Source organism: Schistocerca cancellata, chromosome 8 (genome assembly GCF_023864275.1).
Source record: "Schistocerca cancellata isolate TAMUIC-IGC-003103 chromosome 8, iqSchCanc2.1, whole genome shotgun sequence".
Classification (NCBI taxonomy): Eukaryota; Metazoa; Arthropoda; class Insecta; order Orthoptera; family Acrididae; genus Schistocerca; species Schistocerca cancellata.
Window position 1 is genome coordinate 363,544,429 of NC_064633.1, and position 20,806 is coordinate 363,565,234.

The 20,806-nt window shown below is 39.2% G+C and overlaps 2 protein-coding genes across 2 annotated transcripts in view; one reads left to right on the forward strand and one right to left on the reverse strand.

The window, feature by feature from the left end:
- Nucleotides 1–7,631: 7,631 nt before the first annotated feature.
- Nucleotides 7,632–8,952, reverse strand: LOC126095277 (vacuolar-sorting protein SNF8). The gene has a single exon (XM_049910035.1). The coding sequence runs from the start codon at nucleotides 8,716–8,718 to the stop codon at nucleotides 7,966–7,968; it is 753 nt and encodes a 250-aa protein (XP_049765992.1). The 5' UTR covers nucleotides 8,719–8,952; the 3' UTR covers nucleotides 7,632–7,965.
- Nucleotides 8,953–9,071: 119 nt separating this feature from the next.
- Nucleotides 9,072–20,806, forward strand: part of LOC126095271 (probable E3 ubiquitin-protein ligase HERC1) — an 814,023-nt gene continuing 802,288 nt past the window's right edge. Inside the window, exon 1 of the mRNA XM_049910030.1 lies at nucleotides 9,072–9,573. Coding sequence (XP_049765987.1) covers nucleotides 9,202–9,573 — 372 coding nt within the window. The 5' untranslated portion in view covers nucleotides 9,072–9,201. The remainder of the gene's footprint in view (nucleotides 9,574–20,806) is intronic.

Below are 20,806 nucleotides of genomic sequence, written 5' to 3' on the forward strand. Positions count from 1 at the left end.
CAAAAAGCTGTGTCCTGTGGCTGGAAGAAAGCACAGGTCACTCCCGTCCACAAGAAGGGTAGCAGGTCTTCTTCTTCGTATATACCGTATCCAGTATTAAGCCTAGTGATCTGTTATGGTCTCATTTCATCTCCGTGCTGATCTTTCTACATCTCTTCTGTGTCTGGGTTGATATTTGAGGATTTTTCAGGGGGTGCGACTGGTCTTCGTCTGTTGCGTGTGGTCTTTCCAAGTTGTTCTGAACCATGATGAAAATGGGTTTTATTTTCAGATCCTTAACAATGTCATCAGATCATTTCCTGTCTCACTGTGTGTAGTCAGCTTTTCATTTCATGAACTGTGTCTCGGCACTCGTTAATCTCCATTTGTACTCTGTACGGAATGTACAAATTTTTGCATAGTTTGAGTCTGGTTTGCTGCTGAACAAGAGGTGGCCTGAAGATGCTATTTAACAGCCCTCTGACTTTTTGTTGTGCATTCTTTTGTTGGGTGTACACGAGATTTTGCCTTACAATATGGAAAGGATAGATTGCTATTCAGCATACAATATGGGAAGGATAGATTGCTATTCAGCATATAGAGGTGGTGTTGAGTCACAGACAGGTGCAATGAAAAAGAATGCTAGAAACATTGAGACATCGGACTAACTGCAAAGGAGCAGCACTCCAGACTGGAGCAACTGAATTATGTCCTTCACTAAGTTTTTAATTATCTGTCATCATGCCCAGAAATGGGGGTGTCCTACCCATCATCCTTGCCACCCGTTCAGAAGTGGTATTCCATTTCCCACCTGATCTACATAACCTGGTCCATTCCTATGCGCTTCCACTTCCTTGCCAGTAATGTCATACCCCTGTGGAATACTCAGGTAAAAGACCTGCCCGATTCACCCACCCAGCACATCCTACTCCAGTCCTGTCATAAGCTCTGTAGTATATCATCAGAGGCAGGGCCACATGTGAAAGCAGCCATGTCACACAATAGCTCTGCTGCAATTTCTGCATAGCATTTTATGCAGGCATGACAATTAACCAAATGACCACTGCCAAACTGTGGCCAAGAACAGATTTGACCACCTAGTTGCACAGCACACTGCTGAGCACAACATGCTTCAGTTGAATGGCTGCTTCACAACCTGTGCCATTTGGATCCTTCTCTCCAGCACCAGCTTTTCTGAAGTTTCTGAAAGTTAGTTTTTATTCTTTATTGAGTGCTTATTTATAACTCAATGCTTTTTCTATTGAGTGAGTGGTCTCCTTTACTCCTTTATTTATGGGCTATGTCCTCCATTGGACGTAGAAAATGCTCACACACACACAGCCTCCGTCTTCTCTGGGCACCAAGGCCTGACTGCTAGCTGTTGTCTACAGTCATGACTTAGCACCTGGAGATGACAGTGGCCATGTGTTTGTGAGTTGTGAATGTGTTTCAGTTGTGTACATCTGATGGACTTAGTCCGACAGCTGAATATTTATAGCATTGTTTTTCACTGTGCCTGCCTTGTGACTCAACACTAGTTCTACATAGTGAGCAGCAATCTGTCCATTCCATATTGTTGTTATTACATTCTTGATTTTCCATTGTTTGGGGCTGTACCCTAGTTATTTGAATTTGAAACTTACTCTAGAGTTGCATTCTCTGTTGAAATTTTAGTTCTCTTCTGACCTTTCCCCTGAAGACCTTAACTTTGGTTTTGTTGAGGGAACTCTCCATATAGTACATTTTTACTCTGGTGTGCAGGTTATGCACTGATCTGAGTACATTATTAACAGATCTTGTGAAAAGTACCTGGTCACCTGCAAACAGTAGCATATCTAGGTCATTCCCTACCTGGATTCTACCAAGAGGTTTTTGTCTCTATTCACTGATGATTTTATTTAAATATGAGGGTTGCGCAGAAAGTAATGCACCACATTTTTTCTCAGCTGAAAACAATGCTAAGAATGCGAAACATTACGTATGTATTGTTTGAAGTCTCCTGAGTGAGCACGCCAAGTTTCTGTCACTTCCAACAGATACCGTAGCTGCAGAACAGTTTCAAAATGCCGTCTGTAGATGATGTATGTTACAAGCAATGTATCATCATTGAATTTCTCACTGCAGAGAAAGAAACTGTGGAGAATATTCACAAACACTTGTGCAAAGTCTAGGGAGCACCTGCTGTTGACAGAAGTACAGTTAGTTGCTGGGCACGGAGGGTGAGGTCATCAGAAGTCGGTTTGCTGGAGCTCCACGATTTGCAGCAGTCGGGGAGACCATCCACGGCTGTCACACCTGACATGTAGCGAGCTGATGTTGTCATTGGTGAGGACGGACGCTTTACAACTCGGCAGCTGGTGCTGCATCTATCAATCAGCAAAGAGGAAGTATGGATGCAATTATCTGCACTCTTGAATATTCAAAGTGTGTGCAAGATAGGTTCTGGGGTGTCTAACAGTGGGTCACAAATTGCCCAGAAAAAACATTTGTCTTAAATTTGGTGCAACATTTTGAAGCTGAGGGGGAGGCCTTCTTGTTCTGGGTTGTGACAGGTGTTGAAATCAGGGTTCACCATTTAAGCCCGAAACAAAATGATAGTCAATGGAATTGTGCCATTCCCACAGAAGAAAAAATTTAAAGTAACTGCTTCCGCTGGTAAGGTCATGATAACCATGTTCTGGGACTGTGAATGTGTGATTCTCATTGCTGTGATACCAAGAGGCGGTACCATTAATTCCGAAGCATATGTCAACACATTAACAAAACTCAAGACACACTTCTGGCGACTCCACCACTGCAGCAACCCAGATGATGTTTTGCTGCAACACGATAACACTCGGCCCAACACAAGTCTGAGGACTCCTGAACACATTGCAAAACATTGTTAGACAGTGTTACACCATCCAGCCTACAGCCCTGACCCAGCCCCTTGGACTTCTACTTGTTTGGGCCATTAAAGGATGCCATTCATGGAAGACATTTTGCAGACAATGAGGAGGTTATTCACACAGTGAAGCACTGGCTCTGCCACCAGGACAAGGACTGGTACCAACAGGGCATACATGCCCTTTTTTCGTGTTGAGGAAGGCCATTGAACGGGATGGAGTTGAGGTGGTTATTTACACAGTGAAGCACTGGCTCCGCCACCAGGACAAGCACTGGTACCGACAGGGCATACAGCCCCTTTTTCTTGTTGGAGAAAGGCCATTGAACGTGATTGAGATTATGTGAAAAAATAGGGGGTGTAGCTAAAGCACAACTCTTTCATGTGTGTGATTCTCATTACGTTTAATAAAGAATTGCTAAAGGAAAGGAAAAAAAAAAAAAGTGGTGCATTACTTTCTGGGCAACCCTCATAGATGTTTAATAGAAATGGCGAGAGACAACATCCTCACCTAACTCCATGTTCAATGTGTTTCCATTTTTACATCTATTGTTCAGTTCTGCCTGAAATCACATTTTGAGTGTGTGTGTGTTCTAAATTCCTTTTATGATGTGTGTTGGAGTACCACTTTCTGTCCGAAATTTCCAAAGTTTTCGCTTGTTAACTGTGTTCTTTAAACCAATCAATGTCAGATGTGTTTCTAGGTCGAATTCTTTCCTTTTCTCAGTTAGCATCTTGAGTGTGAAATGGCCATCTTCACATGATCTGTCTTTCTGGAATACATTCTACTCTTCTTACAATAGTAGTCCATAAAAATGTTATTAACTTTGATATTATGAATACTGGAATAAATTTTACCAGTGTTGAATAAGCTTATTCCATTGCAGGTTCTGATATCACCTTCTTTATGGATTTGGATGACAACTGTCTCTGTCGTCTTTGTGATTGAGTTTGTTCCCTAGATCACGTTTATGAAGTTCTGCACCTGTTCCTCTAATATTCTATAACTGACTTTAAAAGTTCCACATTAATGCCATCCTCCCCAGGATATCTGCTACTTTTACTGGATTTCATCTGGTGTGTTAGTGTCTATTAGATATATTTCCTCTTGTCAATATCCAGTTTTATTCTAGGTCTATAGCTCTTGAAAATAATGTTGTCAAATCTCTTCATCATATGAAAGTCTGACTTGCACCTTACTTTTCTCTTTAGTTTTTTAATGTTTTTGAATGTTGAGGATTCAGTCTTTCTATCTCTTTTTCTAGGTTGTTGGTGAAATGACCCCATTTTTCACTGTGCCTTTTTCTAGTCTCTCTTTTAGCCACTGTTCATTTCCTTTCCCACTCTGTGAAATCTTCTGCTTCCTTTGTTGCCAAATATCACTTCAAGCATTTCTGTCATCTTTGAAACTTTCTTCTTATCCTTGACCCAGACATTCAGTCTTTGTTTTCTACCGCAATGTTTCTTCATTCCTATGCTTTCATTTGCTGCTGCTTTCAAAATTTGTATCACGTTTCCCATCATATTTCATCTGTTTCCCCTACTTCATACTTATATTTTTCTTAATCTGCACTGTTACAGCCATTTTATACTTTTGATCTTGTAATAGCTCCATTCTATAGTGCATTGGGTTTGACCTATGTGGCTCTCTTATCTTTGTGTTGTCATTTAGTCATCTGTGTGGAAATCTTGCTGCACCTACCGGAAGGTGATGGTCTGTATCAATTTTATAGGCCTTAAAGACTCTTGTGTCGAGCAACATTCTCAACTCGTTGGTTATCATGTAGTCTATGATTGATGCTTGTCCTCTTGCAGACAAAGTGCATTTGTGAGAGTTCTTGTACAGGAATAATGAGTGCAGCAGAACTGACCCACAAAATTGCTGTTCAGTCTCACTGATGGCCATTTGTTGTACAATACTAGAATATATTCTGAGCCGAAATATAATGAGGTTTGTACAACATAGTTTTCAACTATATTGGATTCCAAAACATTTGTAATGTGAAACCAAACTAGCACTTTTCTCACACGACATGCTGAAAGCTGTGGATCAAGACAACCAGATGAATGAGGTATTTCTTGACTTCTGAAAAGCACTTGATTTGTAACTCACTAATTTTTACTAACAAATGTACTATCACATGAAAACAAAATATGTGACCAGATTGAGGATTTCTCGTTAGGGAGGCCACGGCATGTTATACGGGATGGAGAATTGTCAACAGAAATATGCTCCAGGTAAGTGTACTGGGACTCATGCTGCTCAGTTTACATGTTAATGGTCTGGCAGACAATATTAATAGTAACCTCAGACTTTTTGCCAGTTACGCAGTTATCTATTATGGAGTACTGCAGGAAAAAAGTTGCACAGTTATTGACGCATATAAGATTTCAAAGTAGTGCGTAGGTTGGCAAGTTTCTTTAAATGTACATAAATTAAAACTGCACACTTCACAAAACAATAGGACTAGAGTATCAGTGTGTCATGATTGGAATCAATCAACTCAGGCAAATATTTGGGTAGAACAATTTTTATGGTTATGAAAGTGAATGCTCACATAGGTTTGGTTGTATGTAAAGCTGCTGGCAATATTCAGTTCATTGATAGGATACTGGGAAAACGTAATCAGTCCATGAAGGGGACTACTTGTGCATCCCACCGTAGAATAGTACCACATTTTGTGGACACATAGCAAAAGGACTAACACGGGATACTTAACATATTCAAAGAAGGCCAGCATGTAAGGTCAGGTTTGATGATTCATGGCAGAGCATCCAGGGGAAAAAAAGAGGGGGGGGAAACCACACCTGAATTGGTAGACACTTATAGATAAAACGCAAATTATCCTGCAGAAGCCTACTTCATGTATCAACCCCTTCTGTATCACTCCCACATACTAATCACAGCAAGCACAAAGGCATTTAAGCAGCCATTCTCCCTGCACTCTATATATGACTTGGATACTGTACCATGCCCTTCACCATAGTTTGCAGAGCATGTCTGTAGATGTAGAGGTCTGGAACGTGGCCCTGTATGCGTCACAGTCATGATATACCAATATATGTCGCAGAACAGAGGAACAGAGAAGGGCAGCACAATTGGTCACTGGTTTGTTTAATCTGTGGGAGAGTGTCACAGAGATACTGAAGGAACTGAACAGGAAGACTCTTCAAGACAGATGTAAACTATCACAAGAATGTCTATTAACCAAGTTTCAAGAACCAGTTTTAAATGGAATATATTACAACTCCCCACATAACGCTCACATAGGGATCGTGAGGATAAGATTAGTGTAATTACTGCATGCACAGAGGCACTCAACAATTATTCTTCCTATGCTCTATATGTGAATGGAACATGAAGAAACCGTAACAAATTGTACAATGGGATTTACCCTCTGCCATGCAACTTACAGTGGTTTGCAGAGTATAGATACAGATATAGGAAATATCTGGAGGCATTTGAAACATAGTGCTTGAGGTGGATGGAAGAAATCTTGTGGATAGCAAAATGCACAAATGAAGGAACTCTTAAAAGAATGGGGGGGGGGGGGGGGATCTCTTTACTGAGAACACAATAGTTTCTCAATTAATTTAATGGTAGGAATGATTCAGGACAAAGTATAGTGCTTTGACAAAGTTCAGCTAAAATTGCCAGGAGGATCTAGACTGCAATACTGAGCAGTTTCATGTCAGGAAATAAAAAGACCAGTAGGAAACACAGAGGATTGGGGAGGAATGGCAGCCAACTAACCTTCAAACTGAGAATTAAGAAGTAGCATTGATAACATTAAGCAGTATAGTGCTAGTTTATAGTTAGTGCAGTATATGGATAAAGTTTCTAATATGTGATTAAAATGTGAAGCAGTCACCAACCTGAAGATAGAACTGAACAAGACAGTGTTTTAGTAGGTATGGTGTCCACCTCGATAGCTGAGCAGTCAGCATGAGGGAATGACATGCTAAGGGGCCCGGGTTCAATTCCCAGCTGGGTCGGAGATTTTCTCCGCTTAGGGACTGGGTGTTATGTTGTTGTCGTCATCGTCATCTCACCCTATCGTGTCGCACAAGTTGCCAAAGTGGCTTCAAATCAAAAGACTTCCACCAGGTGACCAGTCTACCTGACGGAAGGCCCTAACCACATGACTTTGCCTTTCAGTAGGTATGGTCCTATGAGAGGTGGCATGCTATTGCCTTCATCTGACCTTTGAACTGACTTAACCAGTTACAGGGGGGCCTGCAGTTTAACATGGATTCTGAACCAAGATGCAACTCGGCATTCTGCACATTAACAAACACTGCCAGAGGTGAAGGAAGTGATAAGTGCTAGATTAAAAATCTAGAAATGACTGGGGATCTAACCTGTGACCCTTGTAGTCCAGGGCCGGCCGTGGTGGTCTAGCGGTTCTGGTGCTGCAGTCCGGAACCGCGGGACTGCTACGGTCGCAGGTTCGAATCCTGCCTCTGGCATGGGTGTGTGTGATGTCCTTAGGTTAGTTACGTTTAAGTAGTTCTGAGTTCTAGGGGACTTATGACCTAAGATGTTGAGTCCCATAGTGCTCAGAGCCTTGTAGTCTGGCACTTTGCCACTAACACTTATCTTTTGTTAATGTTTACCCTGCCCATTCCACATCCCTGAAGGTTGCCCTTGTTCATATCTATAAAACATGCTAGATGGACATAAGAATGATTTGGTGTATGTCACAAGAAGGATATTAGTCAAATCATTGCATACTACAAAAATTCTTCCTCGTGACTACATATATTATTAACTTAAGCTTGAATGATCCATGTTCCACATGACAAAGTTCAGCTAAAATTGCAATATGCATCAAATAAGTATAATGAGAAAAAAACTTATTACACTAATTTGAATGAAAATACCCAGTTTCAATGCTTCTACAGCAAAATAAAACATATGTACTTGAACAGCAGTACTGCAATTGTTAAAATAAATGCCTGACAATGATCATACATTTGCAACAAGAAACACATCACATCATGTACAATATATTTTATTTTCTAACGCCAATAATATTTTATGTAAAGTACATTCATAGTCTGAACAGATGAAATTTGCTTTGCTTCTTGACAATTCTGTATTAGGCAGCAGATACACAGGCAGCAAATAAACTTGGAAACCAATATAATACATCTTTAACATCTTGCGTGTCAATCCAAGCAAGACCTTCTTTGACCATATAATCGAGGGCTTTCTGAGCACGGTTTCTCTCCCACCGTAACTGATCCTGTAAGTCGGATACAGAGACATTTGCTTTCCCACTATTAGCAGCTTGTTGCAGAACAGCTGTGTGATCCATGCTGAGTTCACCTGGTACTGACTGAACTAAGTACTGTCCTTTACCAATTGGTACAACAGAAAATCCGTCTCCAAAAATTCTAAGTTTTTTTGCTGCGCTTAGCAGGTCGTCTACTGTAATATCCTGATGCTGTTTATTCTTGCCTCTAGCTTGTATCAAACGGTGTCTTAGTTCGTCTAAACTAATAAGGCCGCCGTTTTTATAGTTGGTTGCTAAACAGACTTCCACTATTTGTACACTTAGTTCATAGTAAAAGTCGCCAATTCCGAGAACAGACCAGAATCCTTTGCCGGACGCTAAAGGGTCGACGCCAATTGATGCACACATTTCCTGAAACTGTCTTCTGAACTGGGCGTTTTTCTTGATTTCTTTTTTATGTTTAGATGCGAATTCTTCAAGATTTGCTCGGAAAACTTCAAGCTGTTTCGTCATTTGCTCCAACTGATTTTCCTGCAGTTCAGTGCCCTTGTCTTTGTATTTCTCTTGTTCCAGTCTTTGCTTTTGTATAGCACCAACTCCTGCCCGCCGCCTCATTATCAGCTAACTTCTTTTGCGTAGACAGTTTAGACGTATTTCCTAATTTTTAATTTGGTCCCAAACCACTGGATATTAATGTTCATAAGATAAACATACTTCTTTCACGCTTAACTTGGGTATCGCACGTCTCTACGGAAACACACATCAATCTACACAACACAACTTTCGGAATGAAATGAACTATGAAGGAATTGACTTGAGGGTTGAGTCTTGACACTTCCCACTTCCCAGTCCCCCTTGAAATAAAAAAAAAAAGAAACGCAAGTCAAAGAATTTATAAAAACATCTGACTATCTCGTGTGGTTGACAGCTGCAGTGGTAGTGGTGTCTTTGGGGGTGTCTTTGATACTTGTAAATACAGTAGGATTTTTTGTGTGTAGGGAATAGGGATTATGGAATTCGTAGTAGCGCAATGTATAAGTGTGTTAGATGCATGAAAATAGTGTTAAGCTCGTGTTGTTATTGGAAAACTGATTAACCATGACTTCAAATTTAAGAGAAAAGTGGCTCGACCACCTAAATAGCACTTGGGTGAATGAAAACTGCGAATATGTAGTAACCGGTCATAATTTAGTATCGCTTTTTAGCCGATTGTTAGCAAATAAAGAAGTCATTTTGACACCAGCATCACATATCAAACCTAATCAAGATGCTGGGTTACCTGATTTTGAATGCGAATCACCAACAGCAGCTGAACTCGACCATCACATAACAAGTTTACTGGCGGCTCAATTAGAGCTTGCTCAACATGTTTGTGCAGATTCATCATTTTCGTTAGTGTTGATGCATAGACTTCTAGTTTTGCGTCGAATATTTTATGCAATTTGGGCCAAATATCACGACAAGGACAAGGTATGTGAGAATGACAGTTCTCCTAGACACTTTGGTTTATGTGTTTATGATAGAAGTTTCCGCATTGGATCCATAATAAAGAAATGACAGATGCCAAGAACGTAAGAAACTGTTAATACTTAGTAGACTACAACCGTATGTACATTTAAATGCAGTGGAGTTCAAGCAATACAGTGTTTTCATTCTTTTGTTCAGTATTGGTTTAGCAACAAGTTGATATGGTACTTGTGGAACATATTGTCCTACGTTATTTAATGTATTTACATATGAGGATACATACTGGCCATTTACAAATGTATATAGCCTATTCGTTGTAGTTCAGTAATAGGAATTTGTAAATCCTTCCCATGCTATTCATTCCCCAGAGCCATAGTAATGATATGCTATAGGATGTTGAACATTGCAGAAATACAAAAATAAAACTGATATACCCACGTTCATTCAACTTACTGGGAGTGAGATGGCCTTCAAAAATGTGGAATAAGTATAATTAAAGAAATAAATTTACTATAATTTTATGTTCTGTATGTTTGGTTTATTAGGAAAAAAAGATTACTTTGATAAAAGCCACTGCTTTCTTTTTTTCTATACCTCAGCTGCTGTTTTCTTCTTTAATCTGTTTCTGAATATCTGGGCTGTCTGATGGCTGTTGGTAACCTGTTATAGACTATTACGTCAGAGTGTAAAACTCCATACAGAACTGGATAGGGTTGCATAATTTATTGGCAGTTGTTTTTACTCCTAGTACTGTGGTTATAAATTACATAATTCATCCTGAATTCACTCGTATTGTTGACTACAAATATCATTAGACAGAAAGGGATGTACATGTAAGAATCTCTAGTTTCTGGAGGAGAGTTCTGCATGGTGTTCAGTTTTGAACATTACACAGCATTCTTGCTGCATGATTCTGTGCAATAAATAGCTTTTTGATCCTGGATGGATTATCCCTGAATATTACACCTTAGTGAAGTACTGAGTGAAAGCATCTCATTTGCAGATCAACAGAAATGCTCAGCTCTTTGCTTAACTCATGCACATGATGGTGCCTTTTCTTTTTATTATCCATCTGTATGCCTATGAATTTCACTCATGTTGCTTTATCTAGTGTACTGTTTCTCAAAGTGGGGTCCACGAGACCTAACCAGGGGGTCCGATATGCATAAAAATTGAAATTCATTGTGATAAAATGGAACTCACAGCTGTTGTGCAAGAATTATTTAAGTATGACATCAGTGTGTATGCAAGTGCGTGCCCACACACACACACACACAAGGGAAAAAGTTTTACTGTAGAAAATAGCTATTAGAGACAGTGTTTGTGGAATGTGAGTGGAGATGAATAAACAGCAGATGTATGCGTACTGATTTGTCCTCAACCAATCTTTTCCTGAGTTGCTCAACATTCTTTTGTATGGTGATATTTGTTAAGTTTGCACTGGATTGATAATTGTAATCGTCTGCAGTGACATGAAAGACTGTTGATGATGTTAAGTTGGATAATGCTTCTGAAAGTGAGCCTTCACAAGCTGCTACAAGTGAAGTTGAAGGAAAGAAGAGAAAACTAGGCAGGAATTGCGATGACTACTTTCGTTATGGATTTACGTACGTAGGCGGTGATGACAGCTGGTAGCCTCAGTGTGTCTGGTGTTATGAAGTACTGGACAATGAAAACATGAAACTTGTTCATCTTCGAAGTCAATTGGATAAGAAACATGAGGGACACATTGGTAGGTCAAAAGATTTTTTTTTTTAATAAATAACCTCGGGGACATGAAATGCAGTAAAAATGTATTGTCAGAGACTGCAGTGGTTGGTATACTATTGTGAAATCTACTTTAGCGTCATATCGTGTGTAATTGATAATTGTTATATCTAGGAATCCCCATACAGTTTTGGAAAATTTGATCTTATCAGCTGCGAAAGTTGTGTGAAATTATGATAAGTGATACAGCTGCTAAGGAAATATACTAAATGCCCCTTTCCAATGACACAGTTAAAACAATAATTGACAATATGTCTTTTAGTGTGAAAAAACAGTTAATTTCAAAAATTCAGTGTAGCTAATTTTATTCATTACAACTTGATGAAAGCAAGATGGAAAAGCAAATCTGTTGGTTTTCACCTGTATTGAGTGTAAACAGACAGGAGCTGTTGTTTTTGACAGAGATTCTTCAAACAATGACAGAAGATGTGTGCTGTGCACTTAATGAGTTAATGATAAACAATGATATTAGATGGGATAAATGTGTAGCTGTCACTACTGGCAGAGCATGTGCTTTTACAGGTTCAAAGACAGACTTAGTGGCTCCAGTGAAACCTTTAGCACCAGAAGTAAAGTGTATTCATTGCTTCATACACAGAGAAGTTTTAGCAGTGAGAAAAATACCTGAAGATATGAAATGTGTTCTGGTTGAAGGAACAAAACTTGTTAACGTCATTAAATTGCATTCTCTAAACTCCTGTCTTTTCACTGTTTTACGTGAAGAAACTGGCAGTAGACACACTCAACTTTTCTTACATACTGAAGTACATTGGCTGTCATTTTTTTGAGTTGCATGATGAAGTATGCTTGTTTCCTTTAGACAAGCAATCTTCTTTATGAAGCAAGAAATTGTGTGATTTTGATTTGTTGAGAAAAGTGGCCTGTTTGGTGTGGAACTTTCTCAATGAACTTAGATGTTAATATTTCCCAGGTTGAGAGTAAAGTTGAAGCTACAATTAAGAAACTGCAGCTGTCGACAGTTAATTAGTTAGTATGAGTACTAATAATAAATATTCATCCTTTCCAGTGCTCAAGGACTTCGTTGACTCTTCAGATGAAAAACTTTCTGCTGAAGTGCATAAAACACTTGTAGGACACTTGAGAGCATTCGCTGCAAGTTTTCAAAACTCTTTCACTGTCCCACAACCTGGTAATTGTTGGACTGAAAATCCTTTCACTCCTGTAGAAATCCATGGCATGAAGGTGTAAATCTCCTTGACACAGAAAAAGAACAGCTGTTTTAACTATCGTGCGATACTTCATTTAAATAAACTTTGTAACTTTTGGTTGCATGTGCACTGTAAATATGAAGAGTGTTCTAAAAAGGCATTGCAACATGTGATGCGTTTTCTTACCTCTTACTCGTGTGAGCACACCTTTTCTGCTGTTTGCTGTATTAAAACCCTAGACCGAAATCATCTTAATGTATAATCAGACCTTAAGATTATGGTGACAAAATTTATTATGGATTTCAGTGAAATTATGGGAAAACACAAAGAATTTCATTATTCACAATAATAACCCTACATTTGAGAACATTGTTTATCAAGTGGATTTCCTTAAAAAGAAAAGACATTGATTTCAGTTACTGTACTTACTGTACTGTTCTGTCGTACTGTGTTTCATATATTACTGTACTGTTACTGTATTGCTGTAATTTTCTGTATTTCCAATTGAAATTTCGATCACTAGGCAACAATCTTTATCTTTAGAATAAATTACTTATTGGATTATTTTTCTTGTCAATGGTAATTCTAATTAGTATATTTTTTAATACCATGTGAAGTTTCAGACAGCATTTCAAGGGGGTCCTCAGATCACTTTCTGAGTAAATAGCGGGTCCACGTTGTTGGAAAATATGAGAACCACTGATCCAGTGTATGCTAGTTGGTCTCCACTTCTGCTGCCTACATATACATATACATCCGTACTTTGCAAATCAGTGTGAAATGTATGACAGAGGGTGTGCCCCATTGAACCATTTATTAGTGTTTCCTCCCATTCCATTCACATATGAAGTGTGGGAATAATGTTTGTTAAAATACCTCTGTATATGTTTCCTGTATTTATTCTGATCTTGTCCTCATGTTACCTATGTGAGTATCTTGTCCTCATGATCCCTATGTCAATGATACAAAAGGGTTACAGCAATTCCTGTACTCATCATTTAAAGCCAGTTCTTGAAACTTTGTTGGTAGACTTTCTTGGGATAGTTCATGTCTATCTTCAATAGTCTGTGTGATCAGTTTCTTTGGCGTCTCCATGACACTCTTCCACAGGTGGTGACCTTCTCTGTATGTATTCAATATCCCCTGTTAGTCCTGTTTGGTATGGCTCACACACACTTGAGCAGTATTCAAGAATAGGTTGCACTAGCAATTTGTAGGTAATCTCCTTTGTAGATTGCTTGCACTTCCCCAGTATTCAACCAGTAAACCGATGTCTACCACCTGCTTTGCCCATAGCTGGGCCTATGTGATCATCCTGCTGTATATCCCTACAAAGTGTTAACACCCAGGCGTGACTCATTGCTATTGCAATCATAGGACACCACATTTTTTTTTTTTTTTTCATTTTGTGAAGTGCACAGTTTTACATTTCTAAAAATTTAAAGAAATTTGCCAATCTTTACACCACTTTGAAATCTTATCAATACCAGACAGAATATTTATGCAGCTTGTTTCTGACGGTACTTCATTACAGATAACTACGTCATCTGCAAATAGTCTGAAGTTACTATTAATATTGTCTCCCAGGTCATTAATATACAACATGAACAGCAAGGGTCTCAACGCACTTTCCTGGGGTACACCCAAAGTTACTTCTACATCTGGTGGTGACTCTCCTTCCAAGATAGCATACTGTGTCCTTCCTACCAAAATGTCTTCAATCCAGTCTCAAATTTCACTTGATACACCATACTAATGTACTTTTAACAATAAGCATAGGTGTGGTACTGAGTCAAATGCTTTTGGGAAATCAAGAAATACAACTTCCTGGCTGCCTTGATCAAAAGTTTTTAGTATCAAGGGAAAATCCTGGTGGAATGTAACAATATTATGAAAAGGAAAGTTGCTACTCATCATATAGTGGAGGTGCTGAGTTGCAGATAGGCACAATGAAAAGACTCACAAGTAAGCTTTTGGCACACACACACACACACACACACACACACACACACACACACACACACACACACACACACGTGCGCGCAATGCAACTCAAGCGCACATGACTGCAGTCTCTGGCAACTGAAGCCACACAGGTTTTTAGTATGAAGTTTTTAGTATGTCATGTGAGTAAAGTGTGAGTTGGGTTTCACATTATTGATGTTTTCAGAATCCATGTTCATTCTGTTCAAGATATTTCCTTATGTTTGAGCTCAGAATATGTTCTACGATCCTACAACAAATCACTGTCAAAGATATTATGCAGTAGTTTCTTGGATCAACTATTGGGTATGGTTTTTTGTTCGAGGGATCTACGGTGGGTTATAGTTAGGAGTCGGTTAATTCAGCTGCAAATTCGTTATAGAATCTAACAGGAATTCCATCAAGCCCTGGAGCTTTGTTCAGTTTTAATGATTTCAGCTGTTTCTCAACACCACTGACACTAATACTTATTTCTCTTGTCTTTTCATGGTATGAGGATTAAATTGGGGTAATTCTCATGCGCTTTCCTTTGTAAAGGGACGTTAAAAACAGAGTTAAGTATTTCAGCTTTTGCTTCAATGCCCTCAATTTCAGTTCCTGTCTCGTTGGCTAGGGACTGGACACTTAACTTTGGTGCCACCAACGGCCTTCACATACGAACAGATCATTGTGTTTTGTGAAAGGTCATTTGAGAATATTCTACTTCGGTAATCATTGAAGGCTTCATGCATTGCTCTTTTGACAGCCAAATGCATTTTATTCCACATCTATATACCTATACTCCTATGTTTTGTTTTACACATATTATCCAGTAGTCTTTGTTTCTTTAGAAGTTTCTTTACAATGACTGTGTACCATGGAGGGTCCACCCATTATGCAATAGTCTACTAGGGTACATATCTGTCTTGTGCATGGTCAACTGTTCTTTTAAACTTGAGCCATAGTTCCTCTACATGCTCTGTCCTGTGCTGAAAGTTTCAAGTTCCTTAGTGAGATATGTCATTACTGACTTTTTATCCAGTTTACTGAACTCTTCTATCTTTCTGCTTGTTTTAATTACCCTTACTATTTTGGTAATCATTGTTCCCACAGCCACATCATTTTCAATGATGCCTCTTTCAATGTGGACATCTTCAAAGAGTTCAGATCTGTTTGTTGCAATTAGATCCAATATATTTCCATTGTGAGTGGGGTCGCTAACTATCTGTTCTAGGTAGATTTCAGAGAAGGCATTTAGTAATGTTTCTCAGGATGTCTTATCATGTCCACCACCAACAAAACTGTAATTTTTCCAATTGATTGTTGTCTGATTAATATCTCCACCATTGGTTACAGTGTGACCGGGGAAATTACGTATGAGCGAAATGTGGTTTTCTCGAACAATCTCAGTTATATTGGCAGATGAATCTGATGGGCGACAGAAGAATCCAGTTACCATTTTATACCCACCCCTGATTCTGACTCTTGCCCAAACAGTCTCATATGCAGCTTCAATTTTTGTCTCGTTGGATTTGATTTTATTGTCTCCTGTGGCAAATACACCACCTCCATTTCTCATTGCCCAATAGGTCGTCATGATTTGTTGGGAAATGCGTAATATGTGTGTCTGTAAAATTAATACAAAATTTATCACAGGTATTAGAATGTATACATAGTAAATTGCACAAGTTAATTCCCTGGCTACTATAGCCAATGGTTATCAGAGGAAGATGAACTTGCTTAGTTTATTGTCACACGGAGGGTTTGCAGATGTCAGATGTCACATAGTGTTCACAAAATGTGACTTGTTAGTATACATCAGTTTTTTCTCGTGACAGCTTTGTGACTATGGTAGAGCAGCTTCTTTAGACATTTTTTTAATTGTCTCTTATTAATAACCGATACATACATCTGCTGGCAAATTTTTGAAAATGTCTGTTCCTGAACAATGGAATTCTTTCTGGATGGCAGTAAATGGCCTTGAATGTTTATGTAGATTGTTCTTATATCAGGCTATCATACCACAGATTAAAATGTTGCTTTGAAAAATAAGATATGTATTAATTACAATAAATGTCATTGAAAAACAAATATAATGAGAAACCTTAGTTGGTATACCCAAGTTTTCAATAGATTTTTGCAAGACTTTATTGAATTCACATCACAAATAATTAATAATACATGTTTTTAGACACAGTAAGCTCAAGTGTGGCTTAGTAAGTTACCCACAAATACGATACTGTATGGAACAAAATTGAGCGTTTTCGTGAAGGTATAATCTTCTGAGTTGTTGGGTCATACCGTATTTCTTCTATAAGATTAGCATTTCGAGACCTCTGCTAGGATCTTCTTCAGGGTCTTGTGGTGTCTACGGTTGACTGAACATTGTCAAGGACTGGTGTTGCATTCCCTTATAAATGGGGAGTTTTCCTGTGCTTTTGCTGGATAAATGGGATTTTTGGGCAAAGTTCCTGTGGCTGCATTGGTGTGACATTGTCATTGGATAGTAAATGATGTTTCCCAGGCCATGGTGCAGAAGTAAATTTATTGGCTGAAATTCTTGTGACTATCGTTGTCATTGGATAGAATGGGATTTTCTGCATTTATGCTAGAGAAGAGTTATTGACTAAAATTCTTCCTGCTGCTATTGGTGGACCACCACCATTGATAGAAGGGAAATGGGCAGAGCAAGAAAGGTGGAATCTTTACCAAAAGTATTACTGTCTGCAGAGGTGGCTTCCTAGATGTTGTTTGTATTGCTCGCACACTGTGGTCACATATTTGCTTCCTTGGTGACAGAGAACCACGAAGCTGGAAGTCTACAGCCATCCTCTCTATTGAAGCTATATTCACTCTTAGAAATTTCAGTCGGTTCTGAGACTCTTTTTCTATAAATGTTGGTTTCCTTAGCCAGCACACATACATTATTGAAATCAATGTAAAGGCAACAGTACTTATGATGATCCACTGTCACAGATTTTACACTTTGTTTTAGGCCTAGCTGCATGTAGCTTTCATGTTCCTTAATACGTTCCGAAATATTCTTGCTGTTTCAGGTACATACATTTTGCTGCATCAGCACTTCATGTCATATATGCCTGCATTGTGGAGGTAATGAGATGGATTCATTTTGCTCCAGAAAAAGTTTTTTTTTTTTTTTGTTTTGACTGAAAAATAGGTCTTTGTACCATTTTTCTGAAGAAATATGTGATCAGTAACCCCAGAAACAAATGGTATCTTACCAGAGTAAGAAGTTGGTTTCTCAACATTCTTTTAGCATAATTAATATTCTGTTCAAAAGCTCCGTCTTTGGACAAACTGTCATAATTATTGGCCTTCAGTGCCTTCCTTAAGGAATCCAACAACTGCTGTTATTGCTGATGTGGAAGACATTTGAAGAAAGTGTGTTGAGCACTGATTGCTTCTTGTCTGGATGGTGGTACAAAGTGACATCTAAATACCTATTTGTGTTAGTAAGCTTTCTATACACTCTTTGTCCTAGAGTGTTTTCAGATCTTCTACCAACCAACACATCTAGGAATGGGAGACTGATCTCATTCACAGCTTCCAAGGTAAAGTTGATTTTGAGGTGAATCTCATTCAAGAAATTGTGGACCCTATGTCTGCTTTTTATTTTTACATCATGTTTTGTCTGATATTTCCATTGCAAATTTAATTTATTATCTTATAATTGTGCAAGACTGAAAACAAAATCATAGTTTTTTTTACTATCAAAACTTCCTGCTGTCATTCATGACTTCTTTTCCCACACTAGGAGCTTCACCCTTAAGAGACAGATCAAGTGCCATGCATGTACAGAGCAAATTTCATCAGTCTGTCAACAGAACAAAATGCTTAAGGATTCTATTCCTTAAATAATGTCCATGAAATGTTTTTGAGGAACTGGGTAGTGCCAACCCACTGGACTACCACCTAAATGTTGGGCACTGGCCACTGTCTCTGATAATTGCTGTTATGAAGAGACAGGGCAGGTCAGTTACCATCTGCTGCGTGTGTCTATGGAGGTGGTTGCCATCCTACAGTCTCTCATTCTGCTGCAGTTCTGCGCACAGTTTACTTCATTACTGAATTCTTTGTAACTGTCTTGCCAGGTGGCACCCTGAACGTTGTACTTGTTGTTGAACCTGGTACTCGTGATGAGAAAATATACTTGTTCTAGAGGTGAAGGTGTGTTTTTATGTTTTGTGTGTTACAATGTAACTGGTGACAGTCACGGGTATTTTTCGTGATCATTTCTCAACCATGAACTGTATGCCCCGGGATACCCCACAGAGTGTTTCGATGGAAGTCATACTCCAACACTTACTGTGTCAGAGTTAGAGGTACAGAAATGTCAGGAAACATTAACCATGTTGCTCTCCTGACAGTCGGATTTGAATTTGCTGCCATTCCTTCCATACAACAAGCTCAGGAGAGGAGTGAGAGGCATAAGAGAAATGTCTCTGACAGTCTTTCATTGCATTCTCTGTAATGGATCCAACCGTAGTCAGATCCATTTCCATGTTATGGATTTTGCCTAGTATGTACAAATTTTGTACAAACTGCACCTTCTCACAGAACTGACTAATCTGACCTTTGACGAAATGTTTGCTTTGTTATTGACCTCTTTTCACCACCACTGCCATGTAATTACATCCTGTGTGGAGTTTTATCAGTGTTGTAGACAACCTAACCAATCATATCATGCATGGGCAGCTGAACTGCAGGGGCTCAGTAGGAAATACTGTTTTGTGACTTGTTCACATAAGGATTGTATGCTGAAGTGATGATTCCGGATGCTATTATTGGGAGGGGGGAGCTCCAGATAAGGAAGTGTGTCAGAAAGCTCTACAATTTGAAAACCCTGCTTTGGAGGATGTTTTAAATTACCTCAGTCCTGTGGGCCATCAGTTAGATTTTGGAGGCAAGGTGGCATTCGTCGCTTCAGAACTGGAAGAGGAATCCGACTTAGACAAAGTTTCAACTGATGCCTATTTCTGTCATACCTGGACTGTTTTCGAAAATATGTCTGAGATGACTGCCCCGATAGATGGGCACAGTGCAAGGCATACCAGAAGGAAGGCCGTTTCGTGTCAGTCTGTTGTGTTAGGGAGAAACAACACACATCACATGAGGGACAACTTCACATTAATATGATTTAATAGAAATCCTCATACCCAGGAGTTTCCCCTTGGTAACTTTTCATCACATTCACTATGTGTGACAAACAAGTTCAGCTACAGGTCGATACAGATACCTCTGCATCCCTGTTAAACTATCAAACATATCTCCAGCTGGGAGCACCTCCCTTGAAATTCACAGCTCGCCACTTGGTGGCATATAACATGTAAACCATTCCATATAAATGACAGATCATGACTGCAGCATCTTTCAAACAGGTTGTACATCACCTCACCTTCCATGTGGCTCACAGCATGGATACAGAGAATCTTTTTGGCTGTGATGTCTTTTCAGTGTTCGGATTTATCATCAAGGACTTAGCCTTGTCTTGGAACAAACACCATTTCAAGAATTGGATGACATCTATAAGAAGTACTCGGAGGCTGTCTGTGGGGTATCTTGGCAAAGCAAGGAAACTTTTGGTGCACATCACCTTAAAGAAATGAGCAAGCTCCCACCGCTTCCATACATGACCCAAGCCCCTTGCAGTATAGGATACCATAAAAAATGAACTAGACAGATTGACAGCCTTGGACATTATTCAATCTGTGTCTATGAGTGAGTGGACAACATCGTTAGTTATTGTAAAAAAACCTTGGGTAAACTGCGCCTATGTAGAGATTTTAAGGTTATAGTCAATTCCCTGTCACAGATCGGATAGATCCCATTCCAAAACATGAGAAATTTTTCTCTATGCTCCAGTATTCTTGGGGAAGGTTACATATTATGGCAAATTCATCCCAAATGTGGCATCAGTTGTGTGCCCGCTAAACAGTCTACAGGAAAAGTGTGTCCCTTTTATCTGGTCAGAAGCATGTGAGCAGGCTTTCAAGACTTTGAAGCAGGCCCTCGTATTGGCCCCATGTCTCGCAAGTTCCAACCAGATAAACAATCGGTGGTGATGACCGACCTCTCTGAATGGGACCTGTTGGCCATCCTGGCTCACAAAGTCATGGATGGCTCGGCATATTCATTCACTTTCACATCAAAAACATCCAATGCCACACAAAAGAGATATTTGCAGATAGAAAAGGAGGCCCTTGTGGTTGTCTTCACCAGTGGTGTAGCGTGAGGGAAGACTTTGAGACTTAGTCTCCCCTGTATTCGTGCTTAAAAAAGATTCAATAGTAGTTCATAACAAAAATATAAATAACTTT

Coding starts and splice junctions, on each gene's coding strand:
- LOC126095277 (XM_049910035.1), bottom strand. CDS start 8,718: ATGAGGCGGCGGGCAGGAGTTGGTGCTATACAAAAGCAAAGACTGGAA.